The sequence below is a fragment of the Xiphophorus hellerii genome, chromosome 22 (assembly GCF_003331165.1).
Source record: "Xiphophorus hellerii strain 12219 chromosome 22, Xiphophorus_hellerii-4.1, whole genome shotgun sequence".
NCBI lineage: Eukaryota > Metazoa > Chordata > Actinopteri > Cyprinodontiformes > Poeciliidae > Xiphophorus > Xiphophorus hellerii.
This window is the reverse complement of record NC_045693.1, coordinates 16,872,985-16,898,299: the sequence shown is the minus strand read 5'-3', so window position 1 is coordinate 16,898,299 and position 25,315 is coordinate 16,872,985. Positions and strand designations below refer to the sequence as shown.

The 25,315-nt window shown below is 38.9% G+C and overlaps 2 protein-coding genes across 30 annotated transcripts in view; both read right to left on the bottom strand.

Annotated features, from left to right (window-relative positions):
* The window catches only part of kcnma1a (potassium large conductance calcium-activated channel, subfamily M, alpha member 1a), a 160,691-nt gene extending 151,798 nt beyond the window's left edge, over positions 1–8,893 (bottom strand). For 8 of the 27 annotated variants that reach the window (XM_032554022.1, XM_032554024.1, XM_032554025.1 and 5 more), the window contains exon 1: positions 7,536–8,890. In XM_032554022.1, coding sequence (XP_032409913.1) covers positions 7,536–7,826 — 291 coding nt within the window. In that variant the 5' untranslated portion in view covers positions 7,827–8,890. Of the gene's footprint in view, positions 1–7,535 lie in introns of all 27 variants that reach the window. The other 19 variants (XM_032554020.1, XM_032554019.1, XM_032554033.1 and 16 more) reach the window with 8 other exon arrangements.
* A 6,518-nt stretch (positions 8,894–15,411) lies between these two features.
* The window catches only part of dlg5a (discs, large homolog 5a (Drosophila)), a 43,838-nt gene continuing 33,934 nt past the window's right edge, over positions 15,412–25,315 (bottom strand). For all 3 annotated transcript variants that reach the window (XM_032552920.1, XM_032552922.1, XM_032552921.1), the window contains 12 exons: positions 24,530–24,692; positions 23,843–23,976; positions 22,761–22,928; positions 22,469–22,652; positions 21,673–21,821; positions 20,344–20,514; positions 19,279–19,469; positions 19,053–19,196; positions 18,781–18,908; positions 18,490–18,599; positions 17,567–17,676; positions 15,412–17,444 (listed from right to left, as the gene is read on the bottom strand). In XM_032552920.1, coding sequence (XP_032408811.1) covers positions 17,341–17,444; positions 17,567–17,676; positions 18,490–18,599; positions 18,781–18,908; positions 19,053–19,196; positions 19,279–19,469; positions 20,344–20,514; positions 21,673–21,821; positions 22,469–22,652; positions 22,761–22,928; positions 23,843–23,976; positions 24,530–24,692 — 1,756 coding nt within the window. In that variant the 3' untranslated portion in view covers positions 15,412–17,340. The remainder of the gene's footprint in view (positions 17,445–17,566; positions 17,677–18,489; positions 18,600–18,780; positions 18,909–19,052; positions 19,197–19,278; positions 19,470–20,343; positions 20,515–21,672; positions 21,822–22,468; positions 22,653–22,760; positions 22,929–23,842; positions 23,977–24,529; positions 24,693–25,315) is intronic.

Below are 25,315 nucleotides of genomic sequence, written 5' to 3'. Positions count from 1 at the left end.
GTAGACATTATGGCTAAACAGCTAAAGTTGAATTTTGCTTAAAAATGAAAGCTTAGAAGATATCTCACCCAAGTTTAAGACAGTGAACAGATGTGGATTTAGTCTGAATTTAACCTTATAAGTAGCTTGAACCTCTGAGCTCTAGCTTTGAAACACGTCTATTATCCAACTGAGCATCGGGGTCACAGTGAAAAGATTGCACCACAATAATGTTTCAGTGTTTGTGTCGCAGCTCAGGGAGCAATTTTAAACTCATGCAAAATGATTGTTTTCAATCCGACCTCCATAAGGTTCAATGTTTCAGCTAAACTGGATGAGATGAGGGTGGACATTTATTTTCAAGTCTTGCCATATTTTATGGGCATTGACTGGGAGAGAGAAATCTAAAAAGGCATGCATGCTTTCGGGAGGCACTGTAGTAATCCACCTATTCAGACCTATAAATGTAAATGCAATTGCAAGTTTAGTTATGTCAGTGTCCTAATGGGATTAGCATTTAATTTCTTCAATTACATCTGGAATTCAAAAAACTCATGTGGGATGAAATGGGTGAGCTGGGCCAAGTCAGGGTGTGGTTAGTGAGAGGGACAGCTGATGGTGGAGGGGAGTGTGCTGCTCTGCCAACGTTCAGATGGTCTGTTGCCAAGCATAAGGGAACACACAGACTCACAATATCTCCTCTCCTTCCGTGGTCCATTTTACTTGAAGGGTTAATACACTGAAGACCCAGGCCATACATTCAGCCATGGTCAAGCTACACAGAGAACCACAAATGTAGCAAACGCTGGACTGGGTTTGATTAATTTCACTGCCATGTAAGCCAGGCCTTAGAGCATAGAAATCAATAACAATCTTCCTTTATGAAAAATGCCCAGAGATGATTTAAAGATCACCTATGCTGCTGTATTTCATTAGAAACAACCATGAGGTAGACTTCTAAACCACTAGCTCACACAAAAAGAGAGAAAAATGGGGCCCAGATGCCCAATGTACATAATCAGTGAGCACACTTAAATTCTAAGACCCACACTGCATACAATCGGTACTTACTACATAAGTTTAAATTTCCAAAATTATTATGGCTGTTTTCACTCTTTAAAAGTAAAAAAAATTAATAAAATGCAGATCCTGAAGTTAAATCTCAGTCATAGAACTACAAATGCTGAAACTAAAGAGACTCAAATGTGTATGCAAAGAGCAAGCTACAGTGGGGGAAAAAGAAAATTGTCTCATTGTCTTGAAAATCTGCTCATTCTCTTTCACACTGTGTCAACACCACATTTAAATAATTGCAATTTTTGAAACAAGTGAGCATCCCTGTAGTCCTTACAACAGAAGAAACTACTGTCCTGGGGGAAAAAATGGTTTGCTTTAATGTGATATGCGGAGAACATATCCAAGTATTACCATGTCAACCTGAATAGGTTTGAAAAAGTAAGTAAATCTGTTCAGGCACAGCCAAAAGCACATCTCCATCACGGTTCCTCTTCTGTTTGGACAGAAACTGCTTTACAATTCTGGCAGCTGGTGGCTCTTAAGTGCACAAAGACACTGTGTGATGCATCCTCAAAGGGGTTGTAGAGAAAGCAGAGCCATATTTGGATTGAAAATGTCCTTTCTGACTTATACAGCAGATGTATGGTCTGTCCATGTCTAGGTGACACCATTGTGGTTCAGACAGTGCGAACAGTTCATTGTTGCCTCAGAAAACCCAGTCTTCTTATTGCAAAGTCACAGATGCAGGGTATTTTAAAACGCCCAAATCAAGATGTTTATGGGGATACAAAATCAGTTTAAACTCAAGCCAAAATCATAAAGGGATATAAGTAGAAGCTGCATGGCTCAGCGGCAAAAGAGGCAGATCATATATGACCGTTATTCTGTGACATAGATATATCCTGCACAATTCGCTGAATGTCTTCCCATGTTCTTCTGTAACTCCTTTCCTGTCTGGTTAATGTGATTAAAAGCCACTAGAACCAAAAACTTACAATACAACATGGAACCATGCAAAAATCTTAAACGTAGTACAAAAAGCAAGCAATTCTGCATTTTGTCTACCATTTCTTTTCTTTAACAATCCATCTTGGCACTTCTTATTTTAAGGAAGTTTGTTTAAGACCCTTTTAAATAGAGCCACATTTCTAACAAAAATGCATTTGTATATTGAGTGGGCAATGAAAAAATTGCAATGCTAAACTGACTATTCTGCTATCAACTCTTGTTTGGCGTCATCTCTTTTAATGGAAAAAAAATACAATTTGAAGAAACAAGGCATTTTGGTAATTAAACAGTTTGTTCAATTAAACAGGGGTTTTAGTAGTGTGTGAGAACGGAGTACAACCATAACAACCTGGAAATGCTTCTTCTGCTGATGCACTTCAACCAGCATTTGTTGCAGATCGACAAATATGGTTGCATTAGTCGCTCTGGTAGAAGTTGTACATCTCATCTGATCCCACGTGTGTTTAGTAGGGTTGAGGTAGAGACAACAGGGCGGCCATTCAAAGTTCTGGAGAAAATCTCTGAAGGGTTTGGGGATTGTCCTCTTTAATAAAGTTTGCTCCCCAAATCACAACACAAATTTCCCTATAGTAAGCGATTAATTTATTTATCTGGTTTAAAACCCCTTGCTCAGTTGTTATGTTACATTCCAGCTATTATATTGCAAAAAGCAACATGTGCCAATTCACTTTAATTATTCATTTTAGCATTTTGAACAATGTGTTGCATAATATGCAATATTTCAGTTTTTTCATTCACTTTATGGGTAGAACATGATGGTGCCACTCATAATGGGGCTTTGAGGAAACTGTAACTGGGTTTCTATGCTCCTTCCCACTCAAATAAGAGAGGCATCACATAAAAAGACTCACGGAGGGGGCAAGATTCAGAGAGGATCTTTAAATCTCAAGAAGGGGAGCACTAGGAATTAGAATAAAGACTGAAAATAAACTCCATCATATTCATTTACAATTTATTAACACAATGTTTACAGAATGACTTCCTCCAGTGTTCATTCAGAATGAGTCGTCTCTGGCTGCAGTGTGGACACTGCAATATTGTAGCTTACCCAGGAAACCTGAGGATGAGCGCTGGCTGGGGAATAACGGTGAATCAGATTACACATGTGGCTGATGTGTGGTTTAAAACAGCATCTAGGCATAGTGGAACAACTCGCTCACTCACTTGATTTTTCTTGTGCCAATTTTTATTTTATAATCATTCTATTGCTTTAAATCAGTCTTTTCCCTTCCCTTCTCTCTTTCTGAAATAAAACATTTCAGTTTCACATAGAGTCAGAATACATTTCATCATCAATTTCTCCTACAGCACTTAGTGTTGCAGTAATAAGATGGTAGCACCTTTTAAGTTCTATTCTCAGAGGTTAAACTGTCCCGATTCCAAGAACTAAAAGCACATTTCACTTTGCAACAACCTTTCCTACTTTCTGCATGATCGCTCCGCCATGTGCTTATAATCCTAATAGAGATGAAGGCCATTATAAAGAACTAGGAAGCAGCTGTGTGTCATTGACTGAATCCAGGCAGGGGACACTGCTCTGAAAACCTTTCATCGTCCTCTCACCCGCCGTTTCCACATCCACATCTCCCCTCTCTCCCTCGGAGCTCCCACCTCCATTTCCTCGCTTCTGATTCCAGGTTCCAAGTAACGGCGCAGAGAGGCGGCCACGGCCCCAGGCCAACTATGCATCCTGTATGAGACACTTGCCAACTTCACCGGCTGTACCAGTCAGCTGAACAGGGATCCAGTTTCACCCGTCTTAATGCCCCTAACAAGCCTTTTCCCACTGTAGCCAAGTGTCAAGCCTTCCAAAGTCACCTAACAGGATGACTCTGCCTTCCCTACATACACATAGGGGGAAACCAACAGGAACAAGCAGTTGTTTTTAACAGTTTCCTCCTCATTTCCAAGAGAGAAGAGACAACCAGATACCCACCAGCAGGCACAAGATGGATCCCTAATTATATCTGCATGGCTGGTTTTCATCACGTTACGAGCAAGATAGTGAAAAGTCTGAAGGGTGACATAGTTTAATGCAGTTTTTGACGACAAAGTCCAAGAGTGTAGCAACATGACAGTGAGAGGGCAGTCAAGCAGTGATATAAATAGTACACAGTGCAGAGTTAGTTTTATGGTGTAAAGGAAAGCTGTTTGAATGAGATATAAATATTTACTAATGTTTTGTTCAGCTCTGCCAATACCTTGGTGGACTCATTGTGAAAGCCTCAGTTAATAGATGCCACTGTGGTTTGAGTAATGCATTTGTTCATCCACCTATTCATTGGATACATCCAGTCATCCTTGCAGAGTCATGGGGAGACTAGTGCAAATCTCCAGGAGTCATTGGGACAGCAGTAGGTGCACTCTGACTGGGTCACCACTTCATTACTGGGCAACACCAAGACTCACAGGGCAAACAATTATGCATACACACACACTCATACGATATCATAAAGGTCACTGAGAGTAGCCAACTCGGAGTACCTGGAGAGAATTCAAAAATGCAAGATCCCAGGCAAGGATTGGGACACGGGAACTTCTTGCTGCTCATTTTTATCTAGTGGCATTAACCTGATATGTCACTTTGGCAAAATTAAAAGACAGTTGCAAATTTGTTTCTGAAATATGTATATCGTAAAACGGTAGGTACACTGCTAAAAATATTCACTCGTCTACTCCGAGACATGTGAGCTTCAGTGACATCCTGTTCATATTCATATATTCATGAGGTTTGACATGAAGTGAGTCCACTCTTTGCTGTTATAACAGATTCAACTCCTCTATGAAGGCTTCGAATGAGTTTAGGAGTATGTTGCAGCCTGCAGCTCCAGGGCTGAGTGCATCTTTTGTAGCCTCTTATTAGAAATAAAACGTGTTTTAAATATTTGAAGAAGACGCAGTTGAATAATTCCTTTGTTTTAATAAACACCTGCATTGTATCTCTGCTGCAGAAAGACAGTTACAAACTATCTCCTTTTGTCAAAAAATATAAATAATCTTGATGCTTTAGGTTTTTAAACATATATCTAGCTTTTGTATGCTGGATATTCATCAAACTTTAAAGATGACCTTTTGATGAGGGTCATGTAGGATTTGTGGTTCTACTCATTTTTTATTTTCTTCTTTATTTGAATAGTAAAGGTTGCTGAAAAGTTCCTCGGGTCAACAACGTGTCAGCAATAATACAGCACGTTAATTTAAAACTTACAAAAATTATGCTCTGCTCCCTTCGTTGACTAAAACTTTGACCAACGTTACCAGCTACAGAATTATAGTCCAGGTTTGCATACTGAAACACTTAGTACATTATGCAGAAGAGTACTTCTTTTAATCAGACGGATGGATAATAATAATAATATCCAATATCAAACCTGGACATTATTTTGAACCATCCAGAACCAGCCGTAGTAAAAGTACATATGGGCATTAAAGAGAACTCAAAACAACCCTATACCAAACCAAGATAAAAATATGCTGAATTGCATCAGTTACTACTGAGCCAGGATAAGGAGAAAAGGTGATTTTTTTGTAATTATTGTTTGACAAAGATGCTCTTTATGCTCTACTCCCAGCTCATTGTTTCAACGAAAGAGACAGGAAAAGGTCAAGAACACAGCATGAAGGACGCAGACAGGATGCGACAAGGACACAAAATTTAAATAATTTTTTCCCCACCAGTCTTCACTTAATCAATCATTACTTTTTTTTGTTCTAAATAATATTTTTTTTTAAATACACATTTCACACCATCACCATTCAACAGCTCCTCGATCCATCCAGGGGGACCACTCTCACTACACGCAAGAGTGTGAGTCACACATGAACTAAATGTGAATCAGCTATGATTCATCCACCCCAAGCAGGCAGCATAACAGGCATTCCATCTTATTATCCTATTTCTACATTACTCCAGCTCACAATTTACCGTCAGCACTATGCCGACATTTAAGGTAGAACGCATTTCAGCCATGTGAAAAGCATTAAAGAGGGACTTGGTACACAGAAATTGAAAGTATTGGGGAAAGACCTCTTGTACGGCAACCACCACAGCTTCTGTGACTGAAGCAATGTAGCTATTATCAGGACACAATCAGGAAACCGGGAACCAATACCTGATAATATTAACGTCAGTTGGTCTGTACCCTTACAACAACCACAGTAGGGACTAAAAACAGATCTGAATTGAAAGGCTTTTCAACCGACAACTATCACAGACCTCAAACAAGAGATGCCACATCTTTACAATTACAACAGAATGTAAAACAGCCAACCAAAAGTAGCCTGAAGAGAATATCAGATGTTTTCTATACTCCTGTCATATATGGGGTTGTATTCAAAATGAGTGTGTTGTATAGAACAAAATATGGCGTAAATAATAAACTAATAATTGTGTCCGCAACTAGCGAACACAATCAGTGACACTGGCTATATTAACCAGCTGATATCTATAAAAATATCATTTTTAAATTCAGCCTTTTAATTTTACAAGTTAACAAAAATAAATAAATAAAAATCTGCCAAACTAAGTCTTAAAATAGTTTGGTCAGTTTCATCACAGACGTACTTTAGAAATAATCATGAATTAATTAGCATTTAGTAACAAATTAGCTTACAAATGATTTGAGACTTTTTCCGCGCGCTGTTTTTATTTTAATCGCACAGGATTTGACTGATGTAACTGTGAATAACCACATTTTTCTTGTTAAATTTCACAAAGGACACTTGGACCTGATTACTCACAGAAATGTAGCGTAAATAATCAAATATTTGTTATTACTGATTGAACAATAAATTCTGCTCTCAGCTAAAAAATTCTCAAAGGAGACCTGAAAATTCTAGGATGTAATTACAAAAACAGAAGGAACCTGATATGGGCAAATGCTTTTTGCATACATATAGTTCACTAGCATAATTTTAGGTGTTAAAAAAGATGAGAAAATGAGTATGTTTTCTATTTTTAAATCTGAAAGAGCAAAATTTGTATTCTGTTATGATAAAAAACAACAGGTTCTATGTAATATGGTTTATTTTATTCTTACTTTTTAATTTCCAGCTTCAAAGCATGCACGGATCATTGAGCAACATGTCCTCTGACCTGAGAAAACCTCTGTATAAAAGTGAAAATGGTGGAAACCCGACACCTCCCCAAACCTGAAAAAAAAAAAAGGTAATTCTCCCTAGGGGCTCCTATAACCTTGAGCCGCCTCTGCTAGTGCAAAATAAAATGAAGGAATCCCTCTGCTCTTATTCCACCCATAGCCCTCACGCAATATCACCCCCTTCATGTCAGAGTGGGAGTAAAGAGCCCAAGGAAAAACAACAACCACGGTGTGTTCACAACTGCAATAGGCGCCTCATGCGTCTTTATATTATTCAAAATAATACCAAAAACCATTTGATATATATATCAATTTTTTTTTTTTTTTTTTAAATCCCATTCTGACTCCCACAGCATGTTGCATCAGTGCTTCTGCGTGGATATGACTGCTCACACAGTTTCCAGCCATTACCTTATTTTTTATGTTGCAGTGGCAGCAGACAGTCCACAGATACTTCAGGGTCCTCCATAGCAGGATGATGAAGAGACCCCCGAAAAACGTCACCATGGAGGAGGCGAGGAATGCCCACCACATGCGCTGTCCATAGTCGTCGCATGGCACCTCAGACGTGTAGGGGATGACAACGCCTTCCATCTTGGATATTAAGATCGAAGAGTCCGGATTGTTGTTATTATCGATGCTGCTTGTCCTCATAGAGCTGTCGCTTCCATGGGGATCCGTGCCATGTGCCTCGGCTAGCATTGAGGAGCCTTGGAGAGCCTGTGCCAGCGTCCCCAACCCCACTCACCAGCCATATTGCTTTAAAAAACAGAAAGAAAGAAATGTATATATATACACCCTCCCAACCCCCTTTATTTTTGCAGTAGATTTTGACAGCCCCACCAGATTATCTTCATAAATATATAGTTTCTAATGCCAGAGAATTGTTTATTATTAATGACAGTGTCAGCCGCCGCGTACGCAAAGCAGACCAAAATAGCGCCTCGGTGGCCCCTTGGAGTGAGGCATTTAAATCCGCAATAATAACGACGAATCTTAGGCGCTTCTCATTCTGAGGGGCTTTTCTGCCCCTTTCACGCCATATGCCGTGACAGGGACGGCGTCGTTTGCAGCCGCCGAGGCTGCTGTTGCTTTTTTCCCCCCCTGATAATGCAGACACACAAACAGCAGAGGATTTAAAAAATAAATAAAAAATATTTTTAAAAAATGTTCCCGGCTGTGCTCCTTCCCCTAGCCGTCTTCCATTCAGGAATCCTGTCGATCAGCGGATGAAGAATCGATTTGAACTCTCCTTCAGTTGGAAGCTTCGCGTGTAATTCAGTCCTAAAGGTTGAGGGGGAGCGGGGGGGAACAAAATAAACGCAGGTCAGAAGACTACATATTCAAACAGGCGGTTTGGGTTGTCGATTCTGCGTTAAGGAGAGGACTGGCGCGCCGCTCGGGTGGATGTCGCTGCCTCCATTCGGTCCCCCTGCAGCCCTGGCACGGAGCGGCCAGCTGAGCGAGCCTGTCAGATCCGCTCCAGAGGAGAGGAGAGCGGGGGGAGATTTACAGGTAGGAGGGCGGAGCCAAGCGCTAATAATAAGATGGACAGAGGAGCTGCGAGATCGCGACGACGTTTTTTCTTTTCTTTTTTTCCCCCTTCTTCTTCTTTGAAAAAAAAATAAATAAATAATGTTCCAGGAGCTGAACTGGTTCCTTACACTGCTTTGGCTGCTAAACTGCGCCTCTGTGTCTTTATTGCACGCCTGTGACGCACGTCGCAAAGAAGAGGCTGTATTGATCAGTCATAAATGAAAGGGTTATATCTTGCTTTATAAACATCAAGTGATGATCGTCTCCCACGCACACAAACGCAACAGTGCCCCGAGTATTCGGCTGGCGCGGGAAGGGGAAGGGTTAATATTGCGTTGATTTCTCATCAAGGATAGTGCTCCTATTTTTCCAATTACTGAGATAGTGGTTTTTCACCCATGGAGGAGGTCCTGTTTTTCTTTTTTTTTTAATTAGAGCGAGAGAATAAACGTCCTTCGTGATCAATTAGTGTAAAATCCTCACAGTTTTAGCCTTTATATGAGGTCAAAACAGGTGTAGATTGGTGATCACGGTGAGGCATGGCTGACTGTAGTTCAAGTATCCAGTCAGTGCAAAGTATACGGAGTAAACAGCTGACCCTAATGAACAACTGGCCGCATCAGAACAAGACAGGTGCCCATGCATTTGTGGCAGAAGGGTCCAAGAGTTCTCCAGGCTGTTTGGCAACAAAAAAGTAAAATTGTTCAGTGCTTCGTTTATACAGGCATACTTTAGTAAATCGGAGCATCATTGAATACCATTGGATTTCAGTTCTTCCGATCAAAGCCCGAGTTCATTCTACATGCAGCATTGTACATTACACATAGGGTTATGTCATGTATTTATTTCTGATGTCAGTTGCTTCCAGCTCATAAAAAGCCAAAAGTTTCTCAAATAATTATAATATTGCATAATAATGTGTTATGGCCTGAACGGGAACCAAGTAGGCCTGGGTTGATTCTTAAACAATAATAATAATTGGGTACAATAGGAAAGTCTATGCTGGGTCTTAAATGATTACAGAGGAAAATTTGTTCAAACTGCGTCAAACATTAAGGGCTTACACAGGGGTTCCTGAGAGTTGTTCTGTATCAAACATCTATCGACAGCATGGGTCCATTAAGTAAGCTATAACTGATCAGGTCTGGGGTCTGGTTCCTATCCATACAGGACCCAAATATAAACGTTAGCTGGATCACTGACAGCCTTCACAAAGGGCTTTTCACAAACGTGAACAACTGGAGTCTTGACATGACTGTGAAGCAAAGCCCATTTAAAAGTTAAGGAGATCTTCACAAGGCATGCGCTCTAAGTATTGACTTCTGTACTATAGAAAACAGTATTTTTATTTTTTTTTCTGGGAAACTGAAATTTAAGTTTTTGGTAATGCCTAAAATATGTGTTTGAGTATATAATGAACCTATAAAGGCGTCAAACTGACATGTATAACTCAAGTTCAATTTGATAGTTTTTTTATTTAGATGTATATATATGAAATTATCAGTATAATATTAACACTCAATGTAAATTCTCCTCAGTTTGACATACAATTTTGAACCAGCTCCGTCTGAGGAAGTGTGGAGTTTAAACACTCATTCTCAGGCGTAAATGTTCTGAAAAGAAAACACGTCTAATAAATTCATTTGATGCATGCTATCAAATGAATTTATTACCCAGGAAATATTAGTGCTTCCACAAAAATAGCCCCTGGTAACGGCTGGCTGTCATTTATACTAGGAGCAGATCTGAGTTGTAAAACATGTAAGACAATCCGATATTTGAATTATAGCTCTTCAGAGTTATGACTCCATGTGCAAGCGGTTCAGCTCCACATAAAACAGGCTGCTGATCCGTCCTGACGTAGCTATCCACTGTTTGGATGCATGTTGTATATTAAATTTTGGAGCGAGAACAAAGCCTAAAGTCAACAAGTTGGTTGAGTTTTTAAGTTTGATTTGCTCTGCCTTGTAACCTCTGAATATTTTCACTGTCAAATCACTACCACGAAGTTCAATGTATTTAACTGGAAGTTTAGACAATAGACTAACAAAAAGTAGTGCAGAATTGGAAAATGAAACATGCTTTTCGAAATGTATAAACCATGCATTTGTATTTACTTTGACTAGGCCATTCCAACATATGAAAAACCCTTCGGCTGAAGATGAGCAGTGCCCACAGCATCATGCCAGCATCTCCATGTAGCTCCATGGATATGCTTTGTTTAGGATGATTTGTAGTGTTAGCTTTACTATTGTATTATATGCTGCTTTGTATTACCGGTCTATCAATTGAAGTTTGTGGTCATAAAGCGACACAATATAAATATCTAAGAATGTAAACAATTTTGCAAGACACTGTATGCTTGGTGTTAATTTACCACAAACAGCCAGCTTTTTAAATATATATATATTCCCTTCAATAAAATATCTCTGATTGTGCTCACAATGCCAAAATTCAGTCATTAAAATTAATCATAAGCATCACAGGGGAGAATTTCAAATAATGCAGAACCAAAGGCCAAGATTACAGGCGAGATGGCAGGTCTGTGACAGCATGGCATTTCTAACACGCCCAGAATCACAGGAACAACCCACATCTGAATTCCTGCTGCTGGACTGAAATTAGGGAGAGGAGGTGAGCACTCCAACAATAAGATCCGACACGAGTGCAGAAAGGCCACGGCGTCCCGGCACCGACTACAACGATCTTCCTTCTGTCAGGCTTAAGACTTCTCAAGTTCAGTTGAGCTGTCAGCAGCTGTCTTGAAACAGACACCCCAGCTAAAGGGTTTGAGGCCCGACTTCTTTCTAAAAACAGGCAGGAGGGGACTTAGAGGACATAAGGAATTGGGACATGGCACCACACAGCTGCACGTAACAGTACAACAGATTTAGAATGTTATTAGTGACCAAAACCTTGTGCAACCTTCTCCTGAGAGTATTAAGTAACATCAGACAAAATGTTCTTGTAGACATGCGGAAAACCTAAGTTGACACTTTTTGATTTGATACGTGGCTCATACTTCGAAATGCTGGGTAGTTTCTTGCCATAAAGAACTCGACAGGCAGCTGGAGGGTCGTCATTTATTGTGACATTATTGGCCAGGAGACCATGTGACTCATGCAGCGCTCAGAGGAATTAACCCCAGGCTACAGGCACTCAATCGACCAGCAAGGTATGGCACAGTTCCAGGCTGTCTGAGTGGATGAAAAACATTTGGAAATGTAATATTGTTTATGATTTTAAAACTGAGTGATATTTGTTATGCTCCTACAGGCCTGAAAATTCACTTATCTGAAAGACAGGTAAAAAGAAAAAGAAGAATGCTGTTACACATTTGTTAAAATAAACAAAGTGGGAAAGTCCATCTTTAGACAGGAAAAATAAAACGCAAACATGCAATGAAGCTCCACAAAGTGTTGTAAACATAAGAGCTGATTTCCTGAACACACTTAATTACACTGAGCAGCTGATACTAATTATGCTGACAGATTTTTTAAAACATCAGAAATTAAACAGTGCTTTGCAAGAATGGTTTAGTTTTTCACTTTACAAACATAATCATTCACGTACTCTGTTGTGATTTTGTATGATAGCCTATCTATCGCATTCATTCATTCATGTTTCATTTCATCCACCACCGAGAGGCCAATACAAATAGGAATAAAAATATGAAGTGAAAGGATAAGGATACTTTTTTCTTCTTAAACAAAACTTTGAAATTATTGTCAGGTTTCTGTAAACCATGTCACCCTCCACTCTGATGTCTTTCCAGACTTTAACAGGTTTTCTTCCAGCATTATTCTGTATTTAGCTCAATCCATCTTCTCATCAACTTTGACCAGCTTAGCTGTAATTGCTGAAAAACCCTATTCCATTATGATAATGCTGCCACCGTCATGTGACACCGACACCATATTAATGAAATGGCATAAAAGGAGAAATTTTACAGTTATCTTATTTGATTACTGTACCATTACTTGTCTTGGATTACATATATATAGTATATATAGAATATTAACTTCAGGGTGGTAAACCATTTCTCCGTTATGCCACACAGCTCTCCAATTCTGATTTGCCAGTTTGTTACCAGACCTGATTCAACACATTACTATAGTGTCCACTGACCATTTTCTATTTTCACCAACACTAAGAGCTACCGTCCTCTTTACCTGAATAAAGACCATTTACTTGTGTTTAGCACAACTTCCCCTCAGAGCCAGAGTGCAGCTGCAACTCCACACCTGTGTGTTGTAGAAATTATGCAGAGGAGCTGTTGGAAAACAAGCTGCAGGAGGCATTTTGTGTCTGGAAGAGCTGTTTACCAAATTATTAATAGACATCAATCATTTACTCAAACTCCCAATGTTGACAATTTTGACATCATCTTTCTAGGGTTTTTTGTTATTGGTCTCAAACTTACATTTTGGTATCTTGCTGTTTTACAGATTACATTTTTGTCTCATTATTGATACTGTCCTGATGTCTATGTTGTCTCCACTGGCCATTATACCCTCTTGCTTTCTTTAAATAAAATAATTGTCTGCTTTAATTACTTTCACAGTAAACAGCAGTCTTGTAAAAGGATTGGAGCCATGCTTCAAGGATTCAGTCCTTCAGACGCTTTATGTCGAAATCCTAAACAACCAATCACTTTAACACCTCTGTAATCTTACCTTTGCTGTCCTGCAAGGTTTGGATGAATGCCTGTTCCAGCCACACCTGAATCTAATCAATGCATTCCCTCATTAATGAGTCACTCAGCTCTGAAGAGGCGTTCGTGTGACTCAGGTGTGTTGGAGAAGGGACGCCCTCTAAAAGTTGCAGGTTAGTAGCTCACCTGGGCTAGAGCAGGATATGTGGAGGAAAGCAGAGCTATGCGCCACATCTTTGCTAATAATACATATATCTGATATTGTTTGTGGGTCCACTTTGGTCTTATGTTGTTTCATGAGATTTCAAATTGGATTTTACTAGAAATGTTTGACATCAGGAAAACTAATTACTCTGAAATTTTGGTGTATTATTTTGCTGGCGGCAAACTAAAACCCATAATGAAAAAAGCACCGCCGGTCCTGGTTTCACAAGAAATGAGGTCCATTTTAAATTGCCGAAGGCTGAGATCCACAGACAGGTTCTCCCAGCTGACCGGACCTGTTAATATAAGACTAGAGTTTTTTTCCCCATCATGAGCTTCATTTTGTATCCAGTAAACAAAGAAATAAACAGAAATTGTGAAGAATAATTACTTTTCCACCCATCCATTGTCCTCTGCTTCTCTGGAGTCAGGTCGTGGGGCAGCAGTAAATAATTACTTTTTTCTTTGGTCGTCATCTTGCAAATCTGGGCTTTATTGAAAAACTAATAAGCAGCTCAATTTGCAGCTTGACACAATCCATGTAGGAGAACCAGCACATTTAAAAAATGGATTCTGATAAAAAGAACAAATTAAGGTTTTGGCCTTCAAAGCAAAATGCTACAGTACGTTGTGGAAAACTAACTAAGACACTAACGTGGTGGTGACAGCATGCTATGGGAATGCTTTTCTTCAGCAGGGACAGCTAAACTGGTCAGAGACAACTGGAGGATGGATGGCGTTAGATAGAGGTCAATGTATTAAGAAAACCTGTCTGGGGTATCATATGATTCAAGTCTTGGACAGATGTTCATTTTCCATCAACATAAACACAGAGCAATAATGGAATGCATAAATAAAAGCAAAGGCTAGAACTGGAATGGCCTAGTCGAAGTTCATACTTCATTCCAAGTAAGAATCTGTGACAGAATATTGAAGTGTGACTGAAAGTTGAGCTATTCCACAAAGAACAACCAAACCTTTGCTCTGGTAGAGATATATCCCTAACTGCATGAAAAGACTGTCCTACAAAGTTTTGAACATAAATACACTCCGCATTTTCAGATTTTTATTTTGTAAAACAAAACAAACCAGATATCACTTTCCTTCCAACTCACAAACACTACTTTATTTTGATCCAATAGTATAGATTAAAGTTTATCATGCTATAAAACCTTTTATAAATGCAGGATTTATGCAACCTATTCTATGTAAAATGTTTCTCATTTGCTTTTTGAAACATTTAGAAGGCAATTTGCCCCAACAAATGATTTTTCCAGTTCCAGCAATAATAAATATAAACTAAGCAGAGGGCATTTACAAGAAAAAAACTGCATACTTGTATTCTTTGGCCTTAGGAGTTTTTGTAGATGGGGAGCAGAAAATTTGAATCACATAAGTAGTCACAGCTACTTACAGTATGTGACAAATAAACAGTTAACCTAAAGACTGTACTTGGGATGTAAGATTATTATTATTATTTTGCTTAGAGCTTAAAAGATTTTAAGTGGGAGGAGATAAAAAAAATGGCAGCAATTTATGTCTGACATCCATGGGGGACAGAACCAGTGTATACTCTGCTATCTACCCCCCCCGCTCCTCCATGTTCTCTTTCAGAAAAGGTCACATTTAGCTCTCCGAGATCCACAGAGATTATGTCACACCTTCCTTATCTAATCTTTGCCACTGATAGCATTTTATCAGCACCTTTTTCTATTGACATGGACTGGGCTTTTTGTCCTTTAGCATGAATTCAGAGGACTCAAACATTTTCTTTTCATCCTGATCCTGATTTATATTAGTTGAGGAGGCACAACAGCATGTTGGAAAATACAGGACATTTCACACAAAATGTTTCAGTGGAATAGAAAACAAGACTAAGATACAGACTGAGCCTGTGATGTGATACAGAAAATGAGTTTATTCTCATGTTAATGCTTCAACATACAAATCACATTCTTTTAATGAAAGAGTTCAATCAGTACCTGGCATCTAAACACTTTTTTTTCTCTAAACAGACAGCCATCTTATGTTGCATCTCACTCTAAAGTTGGTTTACCCTAACTACTCAGAAAAATAGTAACATTACAATTTGCTTCTTTTTCCTTTAGCCCAATAGTCACACTCGACGACAATTTTGCATTAAAAATGTGCAAGGACAAATCCCTTTTTAATAACTCAAATAAGAAGTGATCCTCTTTTTTTTTTTTTTTAAATCAAGAAATAAAAACAAAGGCCAACGATGAAATGTAAGGAACTGATGTGAAACATAAAAACATGAATTAGTTACAGTAGAAATTATAGTACCTATCTGTAGTATGCTGGAAACAAGAACAGTAACATGTTTAGGGTTCACAGATAAACATGTGCAAAAAGGAAATATAGGATATTATATGAGGATAAAGGTGTTTCAGTGGATTTTGGCACAATAAGATATAGGATATAGCTTTAATAAGGGTCATTATTTGGGGTTTATTTTTTGCATCCTGAATAATAATAAAAAAAGAACAAATAACAGTTAAAAGTCACTAACATTTAAAGAGGTTTGAGGAAAATCCCTAAAGGTATTACCCTGCAAACTAAGCTTTGTAGCATGTCTTTAAATTGTGTGGTGTGGTGAGAAGTGACTGACAACCAACCACAAGGAAAAAAAAAAAACATAATACATGCTCTTAACCTGTTGAGGCGTGACATGACTGCCAAAGGCTTGGAGTATTACCAAGTGACAATACATGGAATATATAGTTATATACGTTTTCTTCCCAGATTTAGCTGCATACTACATATATGTGGCATACTCTATATTGTTAAATAAGTGTTAAAGCAACAGAATGAGTTACACAGTGGTTAGTCTGAACCTGGAGTGCATTCTGAGGAGTTAACCTTTTGGCCGCCGTGTCGGCCTAACTTCAAATTCTCACCATCGTTACTCGCTAAAACTGTGCTGGTCTCAGATCAGCCCCTTCATCATTTGTCAACAGGTTAAGGTGAACTTTTGAAAGGAATCTAAAACAGGTCTTAATTAGTGTTAAATGACCCACGGTTGGTTTCAGATTAATATTCTAGTGTAAAGGCACTTCTGAAAGGCCTACTATCTGTCCACACACCTGGCTGCTATGGGGACCATGCATAGAGCGAAACATGAGATTGTTGGCAGGCGGCTTCATTAAACCCACTGCTACATTTTGTTATAAAGATTAAATGCATTCATTTGCATTGTTGAAGAAATGTCATGACTGATCTTGACGCTGGTATTCCACTTTCATATCACTGCTACAAACCACAATTCACCTCTGCAGAAAAAACGTCATTGCGGTTTAATCGTAAAGCTGTGTTCTCACTTTTCAATCCACCATGTGCACAATAAAGAAATAAAATTAAAATAAATTATAATTAGTTGTCAGTCATCATCAAATGGGTGCATATTTGTAGGGAAACCACAAATGTCAGGAGCGGCAGAACTTCATTAGTGTTGAGGTTTATGGTCAAGGGACACTCGTATCAAATATTGAACACCGATATTCAGACTTATCTCAGAACTGTAAACAGACAATGCAGCATAACGAACACACCGACAGAATCCTCAGGGAAGACTGATTAAACCTTAACGTTAATATGCAATGCTACCAACCTGCTTCAGAGTACATCAGAAATAAAGGAGACTGATTATAAAACATAACAAAGACAAAATAAAAAAAATATATATCAATAATTTACACAACTAGCTCATGGTAGTGTACCTATTGGTAAAGTGTGAAAGAGTTAATTAGTGTTTGGGGAATGAAAAGCAGAGCCACGGCTCACTATAGTGACAGCCAGGCTCCTCTAGGGGGAGCCAAGTGGAGTCCACAGGACTTTACTTTGTTCTTGATCAACTATAGTTGTGATCTGAGTGCAAATGTACGGGAGGTTGCCGCCTTGGACAATACCTGAATAGAATAAAAGAAATTGTTTAAAGATTATGGATCATTGATCACATCACAAAAACATGAAGATATTTGAGTTCCGTCTTATTTTTCAGTGTGTTTTTGTTTACCGACTGCATACACACCTGTGAAAAATTTGCTGTATTCTTGTTCTATCTTCTGCGCGCTTTCAAATTGCTCCTTGGAATGTTTTTGAGATACTTTATCCCGGAGAAAAATTGGATCCTTCTGTTCCCTTGAGGAAAAAAACAAAAACGGAAGATGGTCAAAATTGGGTGTCAATTTACAACAAAATTTTGGTATTTTAAAATAAGAATCTAAACACTTAAAACATTTCAATACAGAAGTTAAAATTTGTGTTTTGATATGAGGTAAAGTGCTTTGTTAAACTATTTATACTCCTTTATTTAAAAAAAAAGAAAAACTCAGCAAAGTTTAAAATATGAAATTTTGTTTAACATGTCAAGGATGAGTAAAAAACTTTGTGGTATTATTTATAGTTTGATTACTTTAATTAATTTGTTTTCAGTACTCATCTTCCTGCCAAAAATAGTTATTTTCCATATAAACACATGTTGGGGAGTTGTTTTAAAACAAGCCTTGGTTGTGTCAAGGAAAAAGCAGATGATTCATTTTTATGCCATATTTTTGTGTAGCAGCGGATTTAAAACGAACCATCTTCTGAAGTCATTCATGTAAAATGTCCCAGTGACTCCAATATAAACAAGTATTTACAAACTCACAGCTGTTACAAAATATAATGTGTATAGTCCACAATTAAAATTACTGACTGTTATTAAATCAATAGATTTTTTAAAAATACTTTTGAAAATGATGCATTATTTTCCATCCACTACTTTGTGTTGGTCTGTCACATAGAATGCAAATGAAATACAGCAGTTTGGAAGACAAAAAACAAAAACAAAAAATGAACAATCTTTAATTGAATAAAACATGTGAATGTTTATTCTGCTCTATTGTATTAACCACACACAGAGCAGACAGGGGCATCACCACCATCTGTGTCATGAAGCGGGTTGAAACTTACTTAATCTGCTTGGCGTTCTTGTAGCGAATGAAGACCACAATAGGATAGATGTGAACACTGTGGAGCCTCTCAATGGCGTGCGGGGCGATGTCAAGCAAACAGTGACAGCCCTGTAATTTTACAAAAGAAAAAAAAAAAGAAAAACTGTAAAGTTTCTGTCACCACCACAAATATGAATTCAACAGAATCCAACACTGATAAGCAGTAATCTTGATTTATGAGCAAAAGCAGAGATTAAGTACAGATAAAAGCCACTGGACTCCCGACAGATAAGAAAGGAAAAGGTGCTACCTTATCTGTTATTTCCTTTATCGAAGCAACGGTGGTGACATCAAAGTGTCCACTCCTGCGCTTGTAATCAATAAAGAGGCAATCTTTGACACCACGTTCGATGGCCTGCTGCGAGGCCTTCATCACCTCTGCAGACGTGGCAAAAAGAAAACTATTGATATGATGTAAAAATAAATGCCCGTAAAGTCTCATCCCTTTGGTTAGAAACCTTAAGGATGATGTATTGTTTTTCTTCTTATTAAAAGTGAAACATCTGGATGAGGGTATCTCACCCAGCAGGCATCTGCAAAACTTCCCAGGAGATTCTTTAACCAGCATTTCCTTGACTGGGTCACTGAGAGGCCCGAGTACCAGTACCGGTCGGGGAGAGGTGCACTCCACCTTCTGGACTCGCTGGTATGCCAGGCTCACACAGTCTGACAAAGAAAAAAAAAAAAAAAAGTTAGATATAAAGCCTCCTGCTATTTCTACCCATAATTCCATCAATTTTCCTCTCACCATCCAGGAAGGGGATGGAATCAGTGCTGATGGTGTCCAGAGCCACCATCTCTTTACTATCTTTGGAGCTGCTGCGCTTGTGTTTCTGTTTCCTCCTGAAAAACGATCGGCGGGCGGCTGCAGAGAGAGTCTTGCTGGAATCTTCCTTCATTTCTGTCACACTGTGTCTGCGATAAAACTCTTGGTCCATCCTACATCACACATACACACACACAAAAAACCCAAAACATTCTCTCTAAAGGTCTCCAAACTAAAAATCTCGTATAGTTCGTGGGTTGCAGCAGTATGTGTGTCGTTACTAGAGATGCACTTGAATGGTCAGAGGCTAAAAATGGAATGGTTTTGCTCAACAGTAAATGCACCACACCGTGTGCTTCTGCGTTGCACATGCAATAACTCTCTTCAGAGTTTAAGTTGTTACTGAGGAAAGAGGCCTCAAAGTTAGCTGTTTTCAGTCTCAACAGGGCGTTTAAAACAAACAATATTCCTTTAAGGAATCAATAAAAGTGCAAGGAGCTTCTAGAAAAACATCCTACACAGGCATGTTGGAACTGAAAGCTACTTGAAGCTGAATGTCTTACTTTTGACAATTCAGCTATTATAGAGAGAATACACAAACTACAGCGATTTACACCAGAACTCTTTGGTTGGATTTAAACGGACCAAAGTTTGTTTCCCAGGTAATCTGCTCTGTTTTTGCAGAAAAGGTAGATCTCTGATCTTTTGGAGGTGACATCTCAATTTTTACAAACATATACAACAGCCATAAATGTTGCTACGGCTACAGACAGACACAAAGGCTTCAAATGTCAACTCCTTATTCATTTTTGTTTGGAAATGGTGAAATCTTGCTTAACCACAGAATTGTCCAAAACGTAAATTAAGAAAGTAATTTGTTGATTTTTTTAAAATCATAATTTGCTAAATTAAAAGTGGCAGTACTACGCAATACAAAATGAGTGTTTAAAAAGAACAGTACAGAGTAATGCATTTCAAAAACCTTCTGATTGGTGCATCTCCAGCAAGTCGCACCCTAGTTTTATTTTTGTTTTTTTTCCCACCCACATGTATTTGCTGGGGATCTGTCCTCTCTGGATCTGCTGTGCGTTCTCATCTAGCTGCCAGGCCATCCAGGTCCCAAAGCTGCCCTTTGGTAACGACTCATCCACATAAAGGATGTCATCCTTCTTAAAACTGAGGTCTCCTTCAGCCTCCCCCACCCTGTCGTAAAGTGCTCTGTTGGGAGGCAGAGACATAGATAGATAGGGAGTTATTAAGAGAAGGGCGGTAAGAGGGCAAGATGAAGAGCGTGAAGCTGATAAAAATGGGAGAGGAGATGAGGTATGAGGAGAACCAGATTAAGGATCTTCAATGCAGTAGTAGGATGACAAAGGAGGTGCAGAGCAAGTTTATCTAGCGACACCAAAGGCCTTTTCTTTGTCTTACTCGAGGCTCGTAAGTTATTCCCAAGCAGCCTATCTGTGTCAGCCAGGCAAGCTGAGTGTATTTACTGCAGATGACATCACAAACCTGCCTGTCTATTTGACGAGTGACTGTGGCAGCTGTGGAAACAAACCGAGAATAAAAGCGAACCAATTCAAAGTTGTAGTCTCCTTTTGAATTTAGTGTGATTTTAAGGACTAAAGAAAACAATGAGGACGAAAAGGATTAGACGACCTTAAGCGATGGCAAATTAGAATCACTGCGGTAACACAACGGATCTGGGACACAATTGGCTCGGTGAGAATGGGACACACTGTCCGAAGGGCTCTGGAGGCTATGTATAGCATAACAGAGAGCAATAAAGCTGCTACTGCTTGGTTGAGGTCCTTTCCTGTACCATGTTAAAGAAAGTCCAAACAACAACGTAAAATGTAAAATAAATATAAATTAATGTAAAATACATTAAATACAGAGTGATGCATTTCAAGGGTTTATTTCTGATAAGTCTAATGATTACAGTTAACAAAAAATTAACTGTAATCACTGTAATCTAATTTCTCATATAATTAGAATATTATTTAAGACCCATAAAAACAGTCCACAATTGTACATTACACCACAGTGGAGTACTTATTTTTCCTTTCACTTTTTTTCTTCCACCTGCCTTCACTAACTTTGCCGTCAATAACTGTCTGCTGAACAGAGGTCAAGTACGGCAACTTCTCCATGATTTTATATGTATTAACATTACATTTCAGTACAAAATCTATTGAAATAGCTTGAAATAGCCATAAATAAATAAAAAGAGACAAATGCTTGAAATATATCACTATGTGTAATGTATATACAGTATGTGTTACATAGATTTTTGAAATGAACTACTGGAAAAATATGATTTATCAGAGATAATCAACTATATAGAGACACTCCGCTGTTCATGTAAATACGCACCGAATATAAAAGCCATCTCCGGGTGCGTCTTTGACCGTGCTGAAATCATCAGGCCGATGCTGCACCTTTAATGTCACTGTCTCTGCAGGTTTCAGCATCTCAACGTACACTTCTTCAGCCGTCTTATTCTTCATGTTCACCAAGTTATACTGAGACAGAGGAAATAACAAAACAAAACAAAGTTACAACAAAAATACAGACCAGGGAGAATGTTGCGTCACAAAAGATATAAAACTGACATGACAGAAAACTGATGAGTGCAAAAACAATTTCCCCCGACTGTGAAGGCTCCGCTAGTAAATAGCCACATTTTCTCCAAGCTTTCAGCGCCATTAAAGTGTCGCAGTATTGATTTGTGTCACGTATGAGGGAGGAAAACAAACAAGGAGATTGAAGGACAGCGTGAAGCTGTGCGGTCTGATGACAGAACTGCATTGCAATTTCCACAGCAGACTCTCTGTGGCTGAGAGCTTAAGTAGGAGCATGCCAAGAAATGTCTAGCAAGAATTTGTGGTGTTCTGGAAAGATTACCAATGTGGAATGAGACTGAGCAGATCAATGAGATACAATGACATGATGGAAAGCAGTAGCACCTCGTGGCAGCAGAGGAACACAAAGCTTATTAGGGCAGAGGGGACTGAATAGCTGCAGCTTTGGCAGCAGGTATGGAACAAGATCTGCATACTGCTGAAGAATAAACAATCAAAATCCCCAATTCTTGCCTGAAAACACTCAATATTTCTAAAGCAGCAAGTCTTTGACAACAGCATAAAATACAGTGAATACAAGTTAGTACCTCTAGGATGAGATCCCCAGGAATAAGCCCATCTGGACCTCTTGCAGGACTGTCCTCATCCAGACTCTCTATGTAGACGCCCCGCAGGTTCCCCCCACAGAGAGTAACACCCACCTCCACCCCAGGCCGGTGGACTGTCACAAGTCTGGGCTCACCAGCCTTCTTGTTGCCCTCAGGCGGCACTCTGGAGGAGGAAAGGAGACGCTTTCAGGTGCTACTAAGGGTTTTTCCTCGCATTTTTGTTCAGGCAGAGAATATTTTAGCTCAACTTTTTTTTATTTTACATGTTTACCTGACAAAACTGTTGGGGCTGGTAGTAGGGGTAGTTTGCTTGGAGGAGGGAGTGAGTGTGCCCTCGTCCTGCTCGCTGAGCGTATCAATAGCAGAGTGACTGTCTGGAGTTGCAGTCCCGCTCCCCTGTGGGGTTGACTGATTGCTGACTGAGGGCTCAAGACGGGAACTGCAGGGAAAGAAAAAGAGATTTCAGCTGAATGGAATAGAATAAAATAAAATAAAATAGAATAGCTGAGCTCTTAATTTGTCCCTAATATGGGACAAATGGTCCTTTAGTATGAAGTGAATCACAAATAGCAATAAATAAATACAATAAAACACTACAAACATGTACATTTGGGAATAAACCAAAAATGAATGAAAAGCATAAAGGCTGTAGCAAATTTGTTTTGCAATCCTTAAGGTGTGTATTGCAATAATACAAACTTATCTACTGGTAACAAGGGCCAGAAATTCCTAATGTAGACTTTCAGTGAGAACCACAAGAGCTCATCAGCTGCCTGGTTTAACTCATATTTAATCATTTATGGCTTTGCGCCTCAGTGATTGCTTTTGTAATGTGGGACGGTTTCTCAAATATTTGAATTTGCAGAAAAGATGAAGAATTGAATTTGAGTTAATAGTTTGAAAATCAAGCAAATAAAAGGGAGTGCTGTGACAAAATCCATCCGGATCCCTTTCTGTGCCAACCAATTCCCCAAAGGCTTCAACTAGGCCAGCCGTTCAAGCTGTATTGGTGGGGGAGGGGAGGGTGGCGGTTTTTGACAGGACTGCAGTTCAAAGGGAAGAGCTTCAGGTCTGATTGACGGTAAAAAGACTCAGATTGTTTCCAAAGCTTAAATGTTTCTTAATGACCTTAATGAAATCAAGCATCTAAGAAAAAGATCTCTGCTAAATTTAGTGAATCTTACCAAGCTTTACATCTCTAAAACACTGCTCTACAAAACATATTGAAATATTATTTCAACTTTTATTTATGAAGGAAAGTATAGCACAAATGATTTTCTGAAAAACGTCTCAAAAGGTAGATTTAAAGCAAAAAAAAAGAAAAGAAGAAAAAACAACAGAGAACAATTTTACCTGGAGCGAGAGTGGTTGCCCAGCTGGTACATATGTGGGTTGTACTGGGCCATGATGGTGATAGTGTCACACTGCTGTCCAATGATGAGACGAGCTTGCTGCTCTGTAGCATTCCGCAAGTTGATACCGTTGAACTGATAAAGAGGAAAAGGTGTAGTAATAGAGAAAATGATGAGGTCAAAGGATGTGACACTGAAACAGAGTGTGTGTCCAGATTATTAAGAGCTTTAAATGATTAGAGCTGCTTGGGGGTGAAGTTTGTGTTAACTGTCAGGGGTTTGGATTATACAAAATTCCTGCTCTACAAATTTATAGTCATGTCAAAAGTTATTAATGAATATTCAGCATTTTTCTTTTTAATACACATGAGGCACAAATTATTAGAACAACCAAAAAGAGTTTTTGTTCATTAGTGTGTGGAGTAGATTTATGGAATGGATTGAACGAGGAGTTCATAAAAAAGTGCAAATATAAACCAGCTTAAAAATGAATGCAGGTTATCCTGCATTAATTCAGGATAACCTGCAGAATTAATGCAAAGTTAGTAGCACAATTACTTAGTTTATGGAAAACTAAATAAATAATCACATCAAAACTATAAGTTTGCTTTCTTTCATGTATTTGAGAAAACCTGTTATTTTTGTAGCCTTGAGATACGACCTGTGACATTCAGCAAGTTGTTCTTACCTCCAGTAATTGGTCTCCATACTCCAATCCTGCCTGGTGGGCGATGCTCCCTCCAGTAACTTTTGAAACAAAGATTCCTCCGTTCTCCCCGCTCACAATAGAGATGCCCAGAGGCTCGACACCTTTGTGAACGATGACGTTGCGCGGTTCCTCCAAGTACGGCCTGATGTGAGAGAGGGACCAAAATTAGAAAGGAGCATCGCAGAAGCACAACTCAACACAAAAGAAGAGAAGGACAAAGATGACGGGGCACCATCAAGTTACTTTACAGGGTTTCGCGCTAAAATTTTGCAAATCAAAGAATATCAACAGAAAGCTTGTGTTGAGATTTAAAAATGCTTGAGCCGGAGATTAACTAAACGCCCCTTAAATCTGCTCACTGATTTTCAATCCTGATCCTCAGAACCCAGTGTCCTGCATGAATTATCTGTTTAGACTCTTAACGTTGAGCACTCAAAGGTTTTTTCTTTGATAATAAAACACAATGTTCTCATTTTTCTTTTTGTTGTTAAATTACCGCTATAGCTTCAAAGCTGATTAAGGCATTAATGAAAAAAAGAAAGTAAATCTTGTGGCTGCAAAAAAAACCTGCCATGTCCACCATGTCTGACAAATGGAATAAAATGTTTCAGCAGTTTAATTATAAAGCATGTGGACAAATCTACGTAGAAATAATTCACTGGACACCACATTAACTCCCTTACAAGGCCACCTCAGTCCACAGATGTAAATCCTACAAAAAACTTGAGGAATTAGTTAAAGAGGAGGAAGAAAGTGGTGAGGACC